Source organism: Bos javanicus, chromosome 3, assembly GCF_032452875.1.
Source record: "Bos javanicus breed banteng chromosome 3, ARS-OSU_banteng_1.0, whole genome shotgun sequence".
NCBI lineage: Eukaryota > Metazoa > Chordata > Mammalia > Artiodactyla > Bovidae > Bos > Bos javanicus.
Genome location: NC_083870.1, coordinates 9,644,223 through 9,660,212, shown reverse-complemented (window position 1 = coordinate 9,660,212; position 15,990 = coordinate 9,644,223). Strand labels below are relative to the sequence as shown.

Sequence of the window (15,990 nt, the reverse complement as noted above, 5' to 3'; positions counted from 1 at the left end):
GAGGGAGAAGCAGATGCAATCCTTGAAATTCATCTAAGTAGCGGACGTTGGAGGCTTCCCAGGTGGCTCAGTGGTAAAGAATCTGCCTGCAGGTGCAGGAGACACAGGGTCAGGAAAATCCGCTGGAGGAAGAAATGGCAACCCACTCCATATTCCTGCCTGGAGAATCCCATGGACAGAGGAGTCTAGTGGGCTACAGTCCATGGGGTCACAAATAGTCGGACACAACTGAGTGACTGAGCAGCAGACATCAGAAATCTTCTCGGACAGGGTGTGATGGGCAGTAAGGAGGGATGCTTCTGTGCTGGGGATGGAGGGGTGGATGAGAGGGTGTGCGTTTTCCCATGAGTCCCTAACAACAGGAGAGAGGAAGACACCAAACTTATAGCCCTGTGTCAGGATCTTGGGATAGCAGTCAGGAGTCAGCTCTTGGCCCCTTTATTACAACGCTAGCAGTGGTGGTGATGGTGAGTATTGTGATAGAACATGTAGGAGAATTAACTGCAGCTTTCTCTGTGCTGTAAGTATGTCACACTTTTAGTTGTATAATCTCATTTAATCCTGCCTCGGGGCCTTTATTTTTGATGGTCCCTCTGCCAGGAAATGATTCCTCTAGTTCTTCACATGACTGTCTGCCTCACTTTCTACAGATTGCCCCTTAAACATTACCTCTTCACAAGGTCCTCACAGACCACAGCAAATAAATTAACATTTTTGGCACCTCTTTCCCCATTCTCTCTGTTTTCATTCGTGAACACTACCTCAAATTTACATAGATAGGCGGATATAGGTAGTGTATAAAAATATATAAATATAATTCACACACACATATATAGTTTTTTGCTTATACAAAAGCAAAAATGTTTGCCTGACTCCTCCAGAATTATTTCCATGTACACAGAAGTATTTCTCTCTTCACCACCTTTATTTATCACCTAAAAAAATGATGCCTGACATGTATTGGGCAATTAATAAATATTGGTTGGATGATGAAAAAAATCCTCTTAATCCAGTGAAATGGAAACTATTGTTTAATTTTCAGATGAGAAAATTAGGGCTTGGAAAGGCAAAATTATGTACTCTGTCTCAAAAATGGTAAGCATCTGAATCAGGATTCAAACCCGAGACCAGTCCCTTAACCAGCATGCCATACTCATTGGCAACAGTGTGAACAGAAAACCCATGGGCATGGAGGCAGCCTGATGAGCGCAATGGTTTAATGAACTGGGGAAGCTGCAAAGGGAGCCAGGAATGCGTGGACAGTGAACATTTGACCAGTAGAGGCTGGGCAGATCCAAGTGATTAGAACCCAAGAAGGGGAGAGGGCATGACCTTAATGATGGGTAGGGGGTTAAGAGTCAACCATCTTAGAGGCTGTTACTGAGAAGATGAGAGACTTACTATGGGATGTAGTGTAAAAATTAAGGTCAACCTCTGACCCAGGCAGACAGATTTTCCATGCCTTTTCCTTTTTCCCTACAGAAGAGTAAATATCAAGATTCGTCAGAGACAGACAACAAGCTAAATACGCATAACGCTAAGAATGCAACATGACATAGGGCAAATGATTAGATCATTTGGTGCTGGTTTCTTGGAATATCCTTTCTAGATTTTGAATGCAGCCCCTCCCCCACACCTCTGGGGCACTTCATTAGGTGAAGCCATGGGTCAGCTGTGTCTCTGATCCCTGATCCCACATTTATTTTAGGGATTAAAGAATGGGGGAAGTAGGAAATAAGGGGCACTCAAAACATTTTCCTGGATCTTTGGCCCCGGGTAACATTAAAAACAACTGAATGCTGTACCGTCCATGGGGCCTGTGTCTGTAAGCTTTCAGCCATCAGCCTGCTCAGAGCACTGAGGAGCAGATAAAATTGCCAACAATTAGAACTCAAAGAACACTCTTATATTATTTCAACTGTACTGCTGCTGCTGCTGCTAAGTCGCTTCTGTCGTGTCTGACTCTGTGCGACCCCATAGATGGCAGCCCACCAGGCTTCCCTGTCCCTGGGATTCTCCAGGCAAGAACACTGGAGTGGGTTGCCATTTCCTTCTCCAATGCATGAAAGTGAAAAGTGAAAGTGAAGTCGCTCAGTTGTGTCCGACTCTTTGCGACCACATGGGCTGCAGCCCACCAGGCTCCTCGGTCCATGGGATTTTTCAGGCAAGAGTACTGGAGTAGGGTGCCATTGCCTTAAGACAGAAAAACTTTTATATTGCTCAGCCTATTTTATGAAACAAATACAGTTTTGATAGAATTTAATAAAATAAACATATATATTTGTTAATGTATCATCAAATAGTAGACCATTTGACTATCATCAAAGTAGAATTCAAGGACAGTATATTGTACAGAAACTAACCACTAACATTCACTAGAAAAATGATTAAATAATTATTTCAAAAGATGTTAGAAGGTTATCAGTGAAATTTAATGTTTATTCCTGATTAAGATGTTTGAGGAAAAAGCATTAAGGAAAATATAATTATGTTCAGAGAAGCAGGGAAGGATGTATGAGTCTAGAAAACTATAATAATAACAATTATAACAAAAGCAATAGCAGCAACATTTGAAATCTTGAATAAGAAGTTTATATTTGTATGGTCTAAATAAAGGGACAAGCTGGAAGAAATAAAAACATAGTTTTTTGGTAATGAATATGGTTAAATACCTAAAAGTATCCAAGGAAGTCAACCAAAAGAAAGCTATAGCAACAACAAAAAAGTCCTATAAGCAATGACTTCAAAATTATAGGTACAAGACATTGGTTTTTTAAAAATAAAATTTATCTCTGCATATTAGAAAATACAGTAAAAGAGCTCTCTATTTACAACAGAACCAAAACAAATTACATTCAAGACTTAGCGTTTGTGACATAAGGTACTTATTAAAGAAAATTTAAAAACACAATGAGAATAATTTAAAAAAAAACATAAATGCATGGAAGGCTAAACTTGACTGTTGTTTGGGAAGATGGAATATAGTAAAGGTAAAAATAAGTTGCTATAAAGAGCCAATATCATACCAATTAAAAGCCTCACTGTCTTTTTATAAAACATGACATGTGGGTTGTGACATTCAGCTGCAAGAGTCATCAGGTAAGAATATCAGAGGGTTTTTTTAATAAGTAATTTTTAATAAGTAATTATGAAGCAAATGTTCAAGCTGGTTTTAGAAAAGGCAGAGGAACCAGAGATCAAATTGCTAACATCCGCTGGATCATGGAAAAAGCAAGAGAGTTCCAGAAAAACATCTATTTCTGCTGTATTGACTATGCCAAAGCCTTTGACTGCGTGGATCACAATAAACTGTGGGAAATTCTTCAAGAGATGTGAATACCAGGCCACCTGATCTGCCTCTTGAGAAACCTATATGCAGGTCAGGAAGCAACAGTTAGAACTGGACATGGAACAACAGACTGGTTCCAAAGGAAAAGGAGTATGTCAAGGCTGTATATTGTCACCCTGCTTATTTAACTTATACGCAGAGTACATCATGAGAAACGCTGGACTGGAGGAAGCACAAGCCGGAACCAAGATTTCTGGGAGAAATATCAATAGCCTCAGATATGCAGATGACACCACCCTTATGACAGAAAGTGAAGAGGAACTAAAAAGCCTCTTGATGAAAGTGAAAGAGGAGAGCGAAAAAGTTGGCTTAAAGCTCAACGTTCAGAAAATGAAGATCATGGCATCTGGTCCCATCACTTCATGGGAAATAGATGGGGAAACAGTGGAAACAGTGTCAGACTTTATTTTGGGGGGCTCCAAAATCACTGCAGATGTTGACTGCAGCCATGAAATTAAAAGACACTTACTCCTTGGAAGGAAAGTTATGACCAACCTAGATAGCATATTGAAAAGCAGAGACATTATTTTGCCAACAAAGGTCCATCTAGTCAAGGCTATGGTTTTTCCTGTGGTCATGTATGGATGTGAGAGTTGGACTGTGAAGAAACCTGAGCACCGAAGATGCGTTTGAACTGTGGTGTTGGAGAAGACTCTTGAGAGTCCCTTGGACTGCAAGGAGATCCAACCAGTCCATTCTAAAAGAGATCAGCCCTGGGTGTTCTTTGGAAGGAATGATGCTAAAGCTGAAACTCCAGTACTCTGGCCACCTCATGCGAAGAGTTGACTAATTGGAAGACTCTGATGCTGGGAGGGATTGGGGGAAGGAGGAGAAGGGGATGACAGAGGATGAGATGGCTGGATGGCATCACCGACTCCATGGACATGAGTTTGAGTGGACTCCCGGAGATGGTGATGGACAGGGAGGCATGGCGTGCTGCAATTCATGGGGTCGCAAAGAATCAGACACGACTGAGCGATTGAACTGAACTGAACTGATGAAGCAAATGAGTAGATAACTGTAATGCTCCATATCAACTCTAACAGGTTTTAAAACATAACAGACAAAAATGATGGGTATCGAACCTTATAATATTCAGATAAAACCTGAAAATTCATTGTCATCAACTTATTTTTAGGAACTGTCTGGGGATGAACCACTCTGTGCTATTCTAGGGGCTTGGTACAGAGCCTAAATAAGCCCAGAAAGTCCTCACTGTCATGGAGAAACAGAAAACTTAACAAGTCAATGGATAAGCGGCAGGATAATTTCAGAGGTTAAGAAGTGCAGTGAAGCCCACAAGTGATGGATTGAGGACTGCTTGTGAGAGCTGCTATTTTGGATTTGGCAATTAGAAAAGGCCTCTCAGAAGAGGTAGACTTTTGAGCTAAGATCTGTGGGACAGAATGGGGTTTTCAAAAATAAATTCACTTGATTTTATTGTCAATAAAGTTGCCTTGAGGGACCTCCTATGTGCAAAGCTGGGCTAAGTGCTATTGTTACATGGATGATGCCTAGAGTAACTTAGCAGTTTTAACTTTAATTCTAACCTTGCTCTTTGGGATTTTATAATCTACATTAAACACAGAGACTGGGAGAAAATATTTGTAATGTATATGATAAGAGGTTGGAATCCCTTGGAACACATCAATAAGGAAAAGAACAATGGAATATTGGGCAAATAATGACAATTTAGAAAAAGGAAAATGAAGTCCAGAAAGCCAATAAATATAAGAAAAAGCACTACCTAGAAAATAAAGAAATGGAAATTAAAACTGTAAGATATCAAAGTCTGCCAGTTATGATAGAAAAAATGAAAATGGTCAGGGTCATCCAGTGTAATCAAAGGTGTGGGAAGTGGACATTTCTGTATCTTGTTGGTGGAATATGGGTAAGACAAGCCCTTTTGAAGAGCAATCTGGAAGAAATTTTTTAAGATTTTAAACGAGAGTATCTTATGATTCAGAACAGGAATCAGTTCTATGTAAACTGAAGCTCAAAGGCCTAAAAGTACTGTATATAAGGATGCTGCTGCAGCAATGTTTTTAATAGTTAAAAAATTAAAAGGGAAATATCCTATAAATCAATTAGTACTGGGAGTGACTGAATAGACCACCATCAATACAGAATATGGTATGCCTTGTGGCCATTAAATAAAATCTTTACATAAATGAAAGGGGAGTTGAATGAGCCTGTAAAAAGTGAGAATCCACCTCCTTATAGATACTATTGGTATAAGTGTAGAAAAAAGACTGGAAGGACGCACCGCACACTGCCAACAGCGGTGACATCAGCGGTGGGGAGTCTAAGTTTAGGGAGAGGGAAGGGGGACTCTCAGTTCCTATTTTGTATGCTTTTAGAAGAGAAGGAAAATTTCAGCCAATCTATTAAAGAAACAAACTATTACTTGTCCCAGCTGGGAAGGGAAATTTTCTATTTCTGAAAACTAAAGGAATGTTACATCAGCCCCTAGGTGGATGTTTTCTGATCCAGTCATATTTTTGAAAAGCATGCCAAAACAAAACACAGTTAAATAAATATCCCACCTTAGAAAGGAAAAATGTATATGACATGCATAACTGAAAAATGTATAAATAATATAAACATATTAGCCACTTCAGATGGTTTTTTGGAAGGAGGCACAACATAGTTTTCCATGTAAAATATATATAAAGTTAATACAACCAAACAGCATACCAAGATGTCAATGAAGGTGAATAAAAGAGATAAATATGTTATGAGGAAATACAGGGTATTCACATGGAAAGGGTATTTTCGGTCTCACTGAGAAGAGCTGTACATTAAGCGACAGATAAGACTCATAACATTTAATTCAAGCTATATGTTGATCACAGGGCTTCCCTGGTGGCTCAGCAGGTAAAGAATCTGCCTGCAATGCAGAAGACCAGGGTTTGATCCCTGGGTTGGGACAATCCCCTGGAGAAGGAAATGGCAACCCACTCCAGTATTCTTGCCTGGAGAATCTCTTGGACAGACGAGCCTGGTAGGCTACAGTCCATGGGGTCGCAAAGAGTCAGACACGAGTAGGTGACTTTCACTTCATTTGTTGAGCACATACTATGTATATCAGATATGCTTTACATGAAGCACGCCACTTTAATCCTTACTCTTGCCAGCTTACAATGTAGATGGCATCCCCCTCTAACGATGAGGAAAGAGAGGCACAAAGGGGTTAGGTGACTTAACCAAAGCCATACTCCTCTGGTAAGCAGAGGAGACAGGATTCAAAGCCAGAACTGATTCAAAAGTCCAAAGTCTGACCTAACCTGCTATCTGATCTCCTAGAACCAAAAGCTCAAAGTCAATGTCGGTGGGAAGTGCGCTTCTGCAAAAGCACACTCACATACGGATTGCCTACTTTATTTTTTGAGTCAGCTATCTGGGGTACCCCTGGGTCCTGGAAGGTGGCAGGACCAGGCTGGGACCTTGCTCTAGTCTTGCCTTCAGGCTACAATTGTCTCTGTGGCAGATCCTGCTCCAATTGTTGCCAAACCCAGAGACTAAGACTTGTGTATTCTGGGTTAGAACTTTGCAGAGGCCTTTGTGACCACAGGCCTGGGCGTTGCCTTGGAGCCACCAGGGCTATGACTGGGGGGCTTCCAGCATACCCTGAAGCCCACTGCACTTCCTACCTGCTCAGGGTCCTGTAGCATCTTCAGCACTGAGGCACATAACACCCTCCACGCTTCATTCCCTTGGCTCCCTCGCCTTACCCCTTCTCCTTCCTGTGACTTAGGCCCAGGCTCCTCTCACCCCGCCACGCCTCCCCCTTCCCCATCCAGGGCTTCCTCACCGCTGCCCTCCCTGCCGGCCTCCCTTGGCCCCCCTTCCATGAGCTGGTCTTCCACTCTCCCCAGTCTCCTCCTTCCTCTGACCCCTCACACTACTCACTCTCTTTGCTTTCTTCCCACCAGTTGATCTGGGGCAGCCATATCCAGGGAAAACCATGGGGCTTGGAGGGAAAAAAGGGGCCGTGACACCTCATGAGCGGAATCCAAACCCAGGACCTACAAACAGTCCTAAGATGAGTAAAAAAAAAATGAAGAGGAAAAAAAAGAAGAAAGATATAGAGGAGCTGAAGAAGGAAGTAGTCATGGTAAGAAGAGCTGAAGAGGGTGCTGGCAAACTGCCCTCCAAAGTCTCTCTCAACCCTCAGCCTTCTAATATCTCACCCTGAGAATTCATCACGCAGGCCAGAGCCTCCCCTCTTCCCCATAAACATTTCCCCTGGAAATGATGTGTCACCGCCTGACCCTCAGTGGCTCTACTGTCTCCTCAGGATGATCACAAATTAACCTTGGATGAGCTAAGCGCCAAGTACTCTGTGGACCTGACCAGGGTGAGTGGAGGAGTTCCCCGAGGGAGGCAGAGGCTCTCCATCCCCGACCCTGAGGCTCCCAGGACAAAGGCAGAGGTGGAAATCTAGCCGCTGACTTGAAGGTCAATGTTCTGACCCTTAACCTGCACCTAGCCAAGGACACACATTCCGAAAAAGACGATAATGGTAACTACTCCAAAGAGAGCTCAGGATTAGAGCAAAGAATAGGATGGACTAGGGCAGCACGTCTCAACCTTTGTCCCGGGGACCCATTCACACTCTTACAGATTATCAAGGACTCCAAGGAGCTTTGGCTTATGTGGGTTACATCTAGCAGGCTTCCCCAGTGGCTCAGCCGTAAAGAATACACCTGCAGTGCAGGTGTCGCAGGAGACATGGGTTGGATCCCTGGGTCAAGAAGATCCCCTGAAGGGACGGCATAGCAACCCAGTATTCTTTCCAGGAGAATCCCAGGAACAGAGGAGCCTGGTAGGCTGTGGTCCATGGGGTGGCAAAGAGTTGGACACGACTGAGCAACCAAGCACAGCACACATCTATCATCTATATTTATCATATTAGAAATTAAAATTAAGATGATTAAAAAGTATTTCTTAATTCATTTGTAAGAGTAAAGCTATTACCTATTAGTACAAATGTTTTTATGTCAACTGCTTTTCAAAGCAAAAACATTAGTGGTATTTTACATTTTTGCAAATCTAACATCTAGCTTTTTAGGAGAAGACTGCTGGATTCTCACATAGTTTCAGCATTAACTCTGTTGTAGTATCATGTGCCCTGTAGCCTTGGGAAAATGCTACTATATACTCAAGAGAATGAGAGTGAAAAGACAAACAACAATTTAGTGTTATTATGAAAATTGTTTGAGAATTCCTTCATGGTCCAGTGGTTAGGACTCTACTTGTGGCCAAAAGAAAAAAAAAATTGTTTGGCTTTGTGGATCCCCTCTGCCCAGAAAGCATCTCAGGACCCTGTAGGTCCCCAGGCCACACTTTGAGAACTGCTGGTTTAACAGCAAAACTGTATATTACCGCTGCTGTCGCTTCACTGCTGCTGCTTCTACTCTAACCACTAATACAATGATCACAAATAAACAAAAGCCCTGGAAATGTAAGTTCCTCTGAGCTCTAGAATCTCTTCATTGGAGGGTCTTAGGGTGACCATCTGGTAACCAGAGATGAGCGTGGGAGACGGGTCCTGTTTTTATTTAAATTGTATTTTTCCAGGGCAGGTTGGGGAGTAGCTGATGGATATTTAAGAGAAGCTACTTTCTTCTTCTTCTTTTTATTACAATCCTTTAGCAGGTTTTTCTCTCACTGTCACTCAGAGGGAAAAGCACCCAAGCTTATGCACCAGGCTAGAGTGAGGATCTACTTTCATGTATCTAGCTGCTTCTTTGTTTTTTTCTATTTCCAAGTTAAAGAATCAAAGTGTGGATGTCTGTACATTATAAGCATATGCTTTGTATCTCATCATTCCATTAGCCTGGCACACTGTATGATAAATCGTTTATAGGCATCTCCTCGCTGGAGGTGGAGTTCCGTTAGGCCCAGCATCAGTCTTACTCACTTCAGTACTCTACCCTTGTACCCGTCCCAAGACAGGTGTTCAAAAGATTTGTGAATCAACCCATAAACTAAAAATCCTTCCTATGTAGGGAGGCTAAACAATATCCTTCTGTAATGCAAGGTTTAGAACCCCACTTAGGTAGGAAGAACTTCCAGGCTGACCTTCGGAGAACTTCACTGGTCTCTCGACTTATCCTGGGGCTATAAACGGCAGATCTGTGCTCTGAAGCCAGGTTCTCCTTTGTGACAGCTACTTTCTTCTCATGGTTCTCCCTTCCTCCCTATTTCTTCTCCACACAGGGCCATAGCCCTGAAAAGGCGCAGGAAATCCTGACTCGAGACGGACCCAATGCACTGACCCCTCCCTCTACCACTCCAGAATGGGTCAAATTCTGCAAGCAGCTATTCGGCGGCTTCTCCCTCCTGCTGTGGACTGGTGCCATTCTTTGCTTCGTGGCCTTCGGCATCCAGTTGTATTTCAATGAGGACACCACCAAAGACAACGTGAGTCTGTTCAACCACGGCTGCCCAGTCTCTGCTCAGCCCCTGCTGCTCTTCTGCTCGGCAGCCTAGCACTCCTGAAGTCTTCAGGTCCAAATCAATGTACTCCCAGGGGTTGCTAAGAGAGCTTTGGTCCTTCCTGGTTTCCCTTTTATCTAGAAAGCCTCTTTAAAAAAAAAAAAAATCTTGGAAATGCCCTGGCAGTCCAGTGGTTAGGACTCCGCTGCACTGCAGTGCTTCCACCACAGGGGGCATGAGTTTGATCCCTGGTCAAGAAACTAAGATCCTGCCAGCCATGTGGTGTGGCCGAAAAAAGAAAAAGAAAGCATCTGACTCAGCTACCTGAGATATAGAGTTCTCTCTAGAAACTTGTTCTCCTTTGATTATCCTCCCGACTGATCATCAAAGCATGTTGCTGTCCATTCTCTTTCGCAGACTTTTAATCTCTCTCCTTCCTGTCCATCTCCCTCACGAGCCCCCTCCCGCTGTGAGTAGCCTTTCTGGAGAGGAAAAGATGGCGCTTCTCGGATCTGGAGTTTTGCTGGCTCCAAACTGTAGCTCGGGGTTGAAGCTGAAAGATCCAGGCTGTCTCAGACTCTGCTCAACCCCTGCGCTCTCCCGTTGAGTCCCATGGTTTCCTCCACCCAGAAAAATGGCTATTACCCTTGCAAACTGACTTTCTGAGGATGAAGAGGGAGGAAAGAACCTATTGACGAGCCCTTGGTTTCCATACCCGCAGCTGTACCTGGGCATTGTACTAACTGTCGTGGTCATCATCACTGGCTGCTTCTCCTATTATCAGGAAGCCAAGAGCTCCAAGATCATGGAATCTTTTAAGAACATGGTACCTCAGGTAGGATTCATATGGAAGGATCTAGTAAGAGAATGTGTTAGAATGTAACCGAATATATGACTTTATGTCCCTTGAAGAATTGTACTCTACCATGAGTGGACTGTGTGAGGCTGATAATGAGGGTGAATTCATTTAAGTTTTGTCCTGTCTGGCCTTAAAAGTACCCTGAGAAAAACACATCACCTTTGAAGTTGTCTGGTCTGAAATGCATTATCTGAATCTAATGAGCTTAATGAAAGTGAGAGTGTTAGTCGCTCAGTGGTTTCTGACTCTGCGAACCCACAGGCTGCAGCCGGCCAGCTCCTCTGTCCATGGAATTCCCCAGGCCAGAATACTGGAGTGGGCTGCCATTCCCTTCTCCAGGAAATCTTCCCCACACAGGGATTTAATCCAGGTCTCCCGCATTGCAGGTGGATTCTTTACTGTCTGAGCCACCAGGGAAGTCCAATGAGCATAATATGAAACCTCAAATCTATTGGGTTCTACCCCCCAAAAAGTAAGGTGGAGGCACAGGGGGTTGGGGAAGGCAGATTCTTCAAATGTCAGTTTTTAAAGACAGAGAACAGCTATGGAAGTGATACAGATTGCTGCTGCTGCTAAGTCGCTTCAGTCGTGTCCGACTCTATGTGACTCCATAGATGGCAGCCCTCCAGGCTCCCTTGTCCCTGGGATTCTCCAGGCAAGAACAGTGGAGTGGGTTGCCATTTCCTTCTCCAATGCATGAAAGTGAAAAGTGAAAGTGAAGTCGCTCAGTCGTGTCCGACTCCCATCGACCCCATGGACTGCAGCCCACCAGGCTCCTCCATCCATGGGATTTTTCAGGCAAGAGTACTGGAGTGGGGTGCCATTGCCTTCTCCAGTGATGCAGATTAAAGGAGGCTAAATGTACATGACAGCTAAATGCAGTATCTGACCCTAGACCAAATCCTATGCTCGAGCAGAAAATAATGCCTTTAAGGATATGTTGGGTCAATAAAACTGGAATGCAGACAGCAGATGAAAGTATTGTGTCTATGTGAAATTTACTGAGTTTGATGACCATTTTATGGTTATTTAATACCCTAATTCTTATGCTTGCATGCTTAGTCACTAAGTCATGTCTGGCTCTTTGCAACCCCATGGACTACTGTAGCCCACCAGGCTCCTCTATCCACGGAATTTTCCAGGCAAGAATACTGGACTGGGTTTCCATTTCCTCCACCTAATTCCTGGGAAATGCACCTTGAACTATGTATGATAAAAGATCATGACTTATGTGGGGACTTCCCTGAGAGTCAGTGGTTAAAACCTCAGCTTTCAGTGTAGGGGATGTGGTTCGATCCCTGGTCAGAGAACTAAGATCCCACATGCGTTACAGTCAAAAAACAAAATGTAAAACAGAAGCAATACTGTAACAAATTCAATAAAGACTTTAAAAATGGTCCACATCAAAAAAGATAATTTTTTTAAAAAGATCATGATGTATGTAACTTGCCCTCAAATAGTTTGGGGGAAAAAAGAATTCACATACACACATGTAGAGACAGAGAACAAATCACAAAGCAGATAGGGTAAAATGTTAACAGATGAGTCTGGGTAAAGGTTATATAGGTGTTCTTGGTACAATTTTTATTCTTGCAACTCTTCTGAAAGTTTAGATTATTTTCAAATAAAACCTTTCTAGAGAACCTGGAAAACAGGACAGCAGAAGGACATTCCTAGGCACAGGGCTGGAAACTTGAAGAGGGACAGGCTCCAGATTATCCCAATGACATGGTCGTGTTCTAGCCTTTTAGCCCAGGATCTTCTCCCTTTGATGTCAACAGAACTTAATTCCTTCCTTGGGTAAGAGTTCAGGGGAAAATGTTTCGGTAGAATGAAGTGGGAGTTTGGAGCCTATCAGTGTCTGCTGCCTAGCAAGCCACCCTAAAAACACTGTGGCTCAAAACGACAAATATCGTACTTCTCACTGTGGCTAGGCTGTTCTTCGGATCTGGGCTGAGCTTAGCTGGTGCTGGATGGTCTTAGATGACCTCATTCACGTGTCTGGGGCCTCAGATGAGATGTCATGGACATCTGGGCCTTTCTCCTTATAAACTCTCTTCCTCCAGGAGGCTAGCTTGAGCCTGTTCAATATGGTGACAGAGGGCAAGCCCCAGTGTGCAAGCATTTTTTAAGCATCTGCTTGCCTTACATTTGCTAATGTCCTATGGGCCAAAGCAAGCCATAAGGTCCAACCTAAGTGTAGAAATGAAGAGATAAACCCATTCCTACATGGGGTGTAAGTGAGAGGAGCATCAAAGGGCCCTGCAGACAGTGATGGTAAGAATCTGCAATCTACCAAAGTGATCTGTACAAAGGATGTGGTGAGTAACCGTGGGAATCAGAGCACAGGAGACCAGGAACTGGATGGGAAAGAGAAAATAGCTTTGGAAATGACCCTACACTATCTTCCCACAGCAAGCTCTGGTCATTCGAGGTGGAGAGAAGTTTCAGATCCCTGTACACGAAGTGGTGGTAGGCGACCTGGTAGAAGTGAAGGGTGGGGATCGGATTCCCGCTGACATCCGGCTTATCTCTTCACAAGGATGTAAGGTGAGGGGGTGTGAAACGCTGCAGACGGAGGCCGAGTGTGGTCTTCGAGCACCGCGGTGACCTGGGCTCAGTTAATGAAATTACCATCTTATTCGGAACCATGAGAAGTCACAAGAGCTAATTTGAGGTTACAGTGGTGTGCAAGTTTATGTTTCTGTCTGCGTGTCGATAATGATGATGCTGGTGGCAGAAAAAGATGTGTCATCTGTGTAAATCTTTTTTTCCATTCTCGCTTTATGACCCTCCTCTCTCCCATCCCAGGTGGACAACTCATCCTTGACAGGAGAGTCAGAGCCCCAGTCCCGCTCCACTGAGTTCACCAATGAGAACCCTCTGGAGACCCAAAATATCTGCTTCTTCTCCACCAACTGTGTGGAAGGTGAATGTCGAATCATAAGTAGCCTAGATTCAAAAGTAAAGGTTGATGGTGGTCACCTAGGGTGGTCCGGTGGTTAGGACTCCGACAGTCTGCTGCAGGGGGCACAGTTTCGATCTCTAGTTGGGGAGTTAAGATCTTGCGTGCCAAAAAAAAAAAAAGAAGCAAAGGTTGAAACAAAGATTTCTAGAACTCTTTATCATCTAAAGGTAGTAGGGAATGTAATAGCTAGTAAATAGGCTACCTTCTTTGTCACTTGTGAGCTGTACGATCTTAAATTAAAGGTCAAAGCCATCATTTCCACATTTGAACAATGACGATACTGAAAGTCGCTGGTCCATAAATTTTTATGTGGGTTAAAGAAGATAATACATATAAAATGCTTAGCACAAGGCCTAATACATTTTAAGTGCCCTGTAATTGTAGCTATTTTTATTCTATGTAGTGAATGGACTGTGCTCTATGAGCTGAAAATAGCATAGAAGAGAAGAAAATTATTCAGCCTTGCTAATTCATTCTTCTCCTGAAGTAAGCCCTAACTTCTCCTCAGCATCCCAAGAGAGGCTACTGACTTTAGAAATCTGAACTTGCCCCAGAGCAAACAGCTAGTACGTTGAAAAGTTGAACTTTCAGGCATGAGTCTTTCTGATTAAAAAATAAGAGCTATCTCTATAATATGTCGCTTTTCTGGGTGATTCTGACTGTAACTTTAATGGTAGGAATTTCAGTCATTGTGGTAAGGTAAGAAGAATTATTGTAAGCAAAGAGCTTTGTGGGGTCCTTCATTTCAAGCCCCATGCCTGAGTGTTCTACATCCTGTGTGTGAAGTTTGCCTCCTGACTTAGGGCCCAGAAGCCCCACTGTTATGGCCTGTGCTAGCCAGCAGGGGTCAGACTGGCTCCAGCCAGCAAAGCAGGGAGGGGGCTCCAGGCAGAGCGCTACTGACACCTGGGCAGCGTTCTTGCTGGTAGGGGAAGGAGGGCTGTCCTCTGAGTGCCAGGATGTCTGGCAGCACCCTGCTCTCTGGCCATTAGGTGCCAGTAGCAACCCCTCCCATCTCGGTCTCAACTCAGATGCTGCCAGATGAGTCCTGGGGGTGCAAATTGAGAAGCCCTGGGTTAGAGGATGGGGGGTTTGGGAACGCTGGATTCCAGCAGAAGGGTAACCACTATTCCTGGGGCTCAGGAAACTCTTCAGCTGCTGAGGACAAAATGAGAAACATGCAGGCAACAGGAGATATTTAGATTAAGTGCAACAAAGACGAAGACCTTGACGGTGAAGGCGATTAGGCAATAAAATTGGCTATCTCTGGAGAACTGTGGAATCTGAGATTTTTCAGAGTAGGAGCCCCTCACTTGTACAAACGAAACGTAAAGAGAGCAGAATGTAATAACCGCTCAGAGACCCTTGTTTTTGACCAGTGACAGTTTTCTCTATGTAGGAACCAAATCCAACAGCCTTCCGGATTCAGACTTCCCCCTTCATCCACAGGCTCAGCCCAAGGTATCGTGATTGCCACCGGAGACTCCACCGTGATGGGCCGTATAGCCTCACTGACCTCCGGTCTGGCAGTGGGCAAGACTCCCATTGCTATTGAGCTCGAACACTTCATCCATCTGATCACAGGGGTGGCCGTCTTCCTGGGTGTCACTTTCTTTGGGCTCTCGCTTATCTTGGGCTACACCTGGCTGGAGGCTGTCATTTTCCTTATCGGCATCATTGTGGCCAACGTGCCTGAGGGACTGCTGGCCACCGTCACAGTGAGTAACCAGGGTGTTGGGTGGCTCCAAGGCAGACAAACTGCCCCCAAGGAAGTGAAGTCACTCGTATGTTCTTTTGTGGCTGAGCCTCTCAAGTGCAGAGTACTCCAATGCATACACAGATGTCAAATCATTTAGTTCCCAGGTTACGCTGACTTCCTCCACCCGTATTTTCTGGTGCCTTCTCTCTTTAATGAGAAAAGAAGTCAGTTATGATGCAGAAAGCATTAGATTATAAATCACCCAGAGTGAGTTCCAGTCCTGGGTGTACTGGCTGGTGAACCCGGCCAACTCTCTGCACCCCAGGACCTCAATTTATTAGGATTATAGCATCTTACTGGTAAGGACTTCAGAGTTCACAGAAATTCAACCTTTCAACCAATGCCGAATATCCTGTATAAAATCTGCAGGAGATGATGATTTCTAGTAATGGGAAGCCCACCCCACTTTTATCTGACTTCATTTCATTGCTGAGTTGCTCTGCTGCTGCTGCTAAGTCGCTTCAGTCGTGTCCGACTCTATGCGACTCCATAGATGGCAGCCCATCCGGCTCCCTTGTCCCTGGGATTCTCCAGGCAAGAACAGTGGAGTGGGTTGCCATTTCCTTCTCCAGTGCATGAAGGTGAAAAGTGAAAGTGAAGTCGCTCAGTTG

The 15,990-nt window shown here is 44.1% G+C and overlaps 1 protein-coding gene across 4 annotated transcripts in view; it reads left to right on the top strand.

Moving 5' to 3' along the window:
- Nucleotides 1-6,917: 6,917 nt before the first annotated feature.
- Nucleotides 6,918-15,990, top strand: part of ATP1A4 (ATPase Na+/K+ transporting subunit alpha 4) — a 32,868-nt gene continuing 23,795 nt past the window's right edge. For 3 of the 4 annotated variants that reach the window (XM_061401552.1, XM_061401542.1, XM_061401534.1), the window contains exons 1-8: nt 6,918-7,036; nt 7,285-7,466; nt 7,650-7,709; nt 9,575-9,778; nt 10,515-10,628; nt 13,068-13,202; nt 13,464-13,581; nt 15,070-15,338. In XM_061401552.1, coding sequence (XP_061257536.1) covers nt 7,317-7,466; nt 7,650-7,709; nt 9,575-9,778; nt 10,515-10,628; nt 13,068-13,202; nt 13,464-13,581; nt 15,070-15,338 — 1,050 coding nt within the window. In that variant the 5' untranslated portion in view covers nt 6,918-7,036; nt 7,285-7,316. Of the gene's footprint in view, nt 7,037-7,284; nt 7,467-7,649; nt 7,710-9,574; nt 9,779-10,514; nt 10,629-13,067; nt 13,203-13,463; nt 13,582-15,069; nt 15,339-15,990 lie in introns of those variants that run through there. The other variant, XM_061401563.1, reaches the window with a different exon arrangement.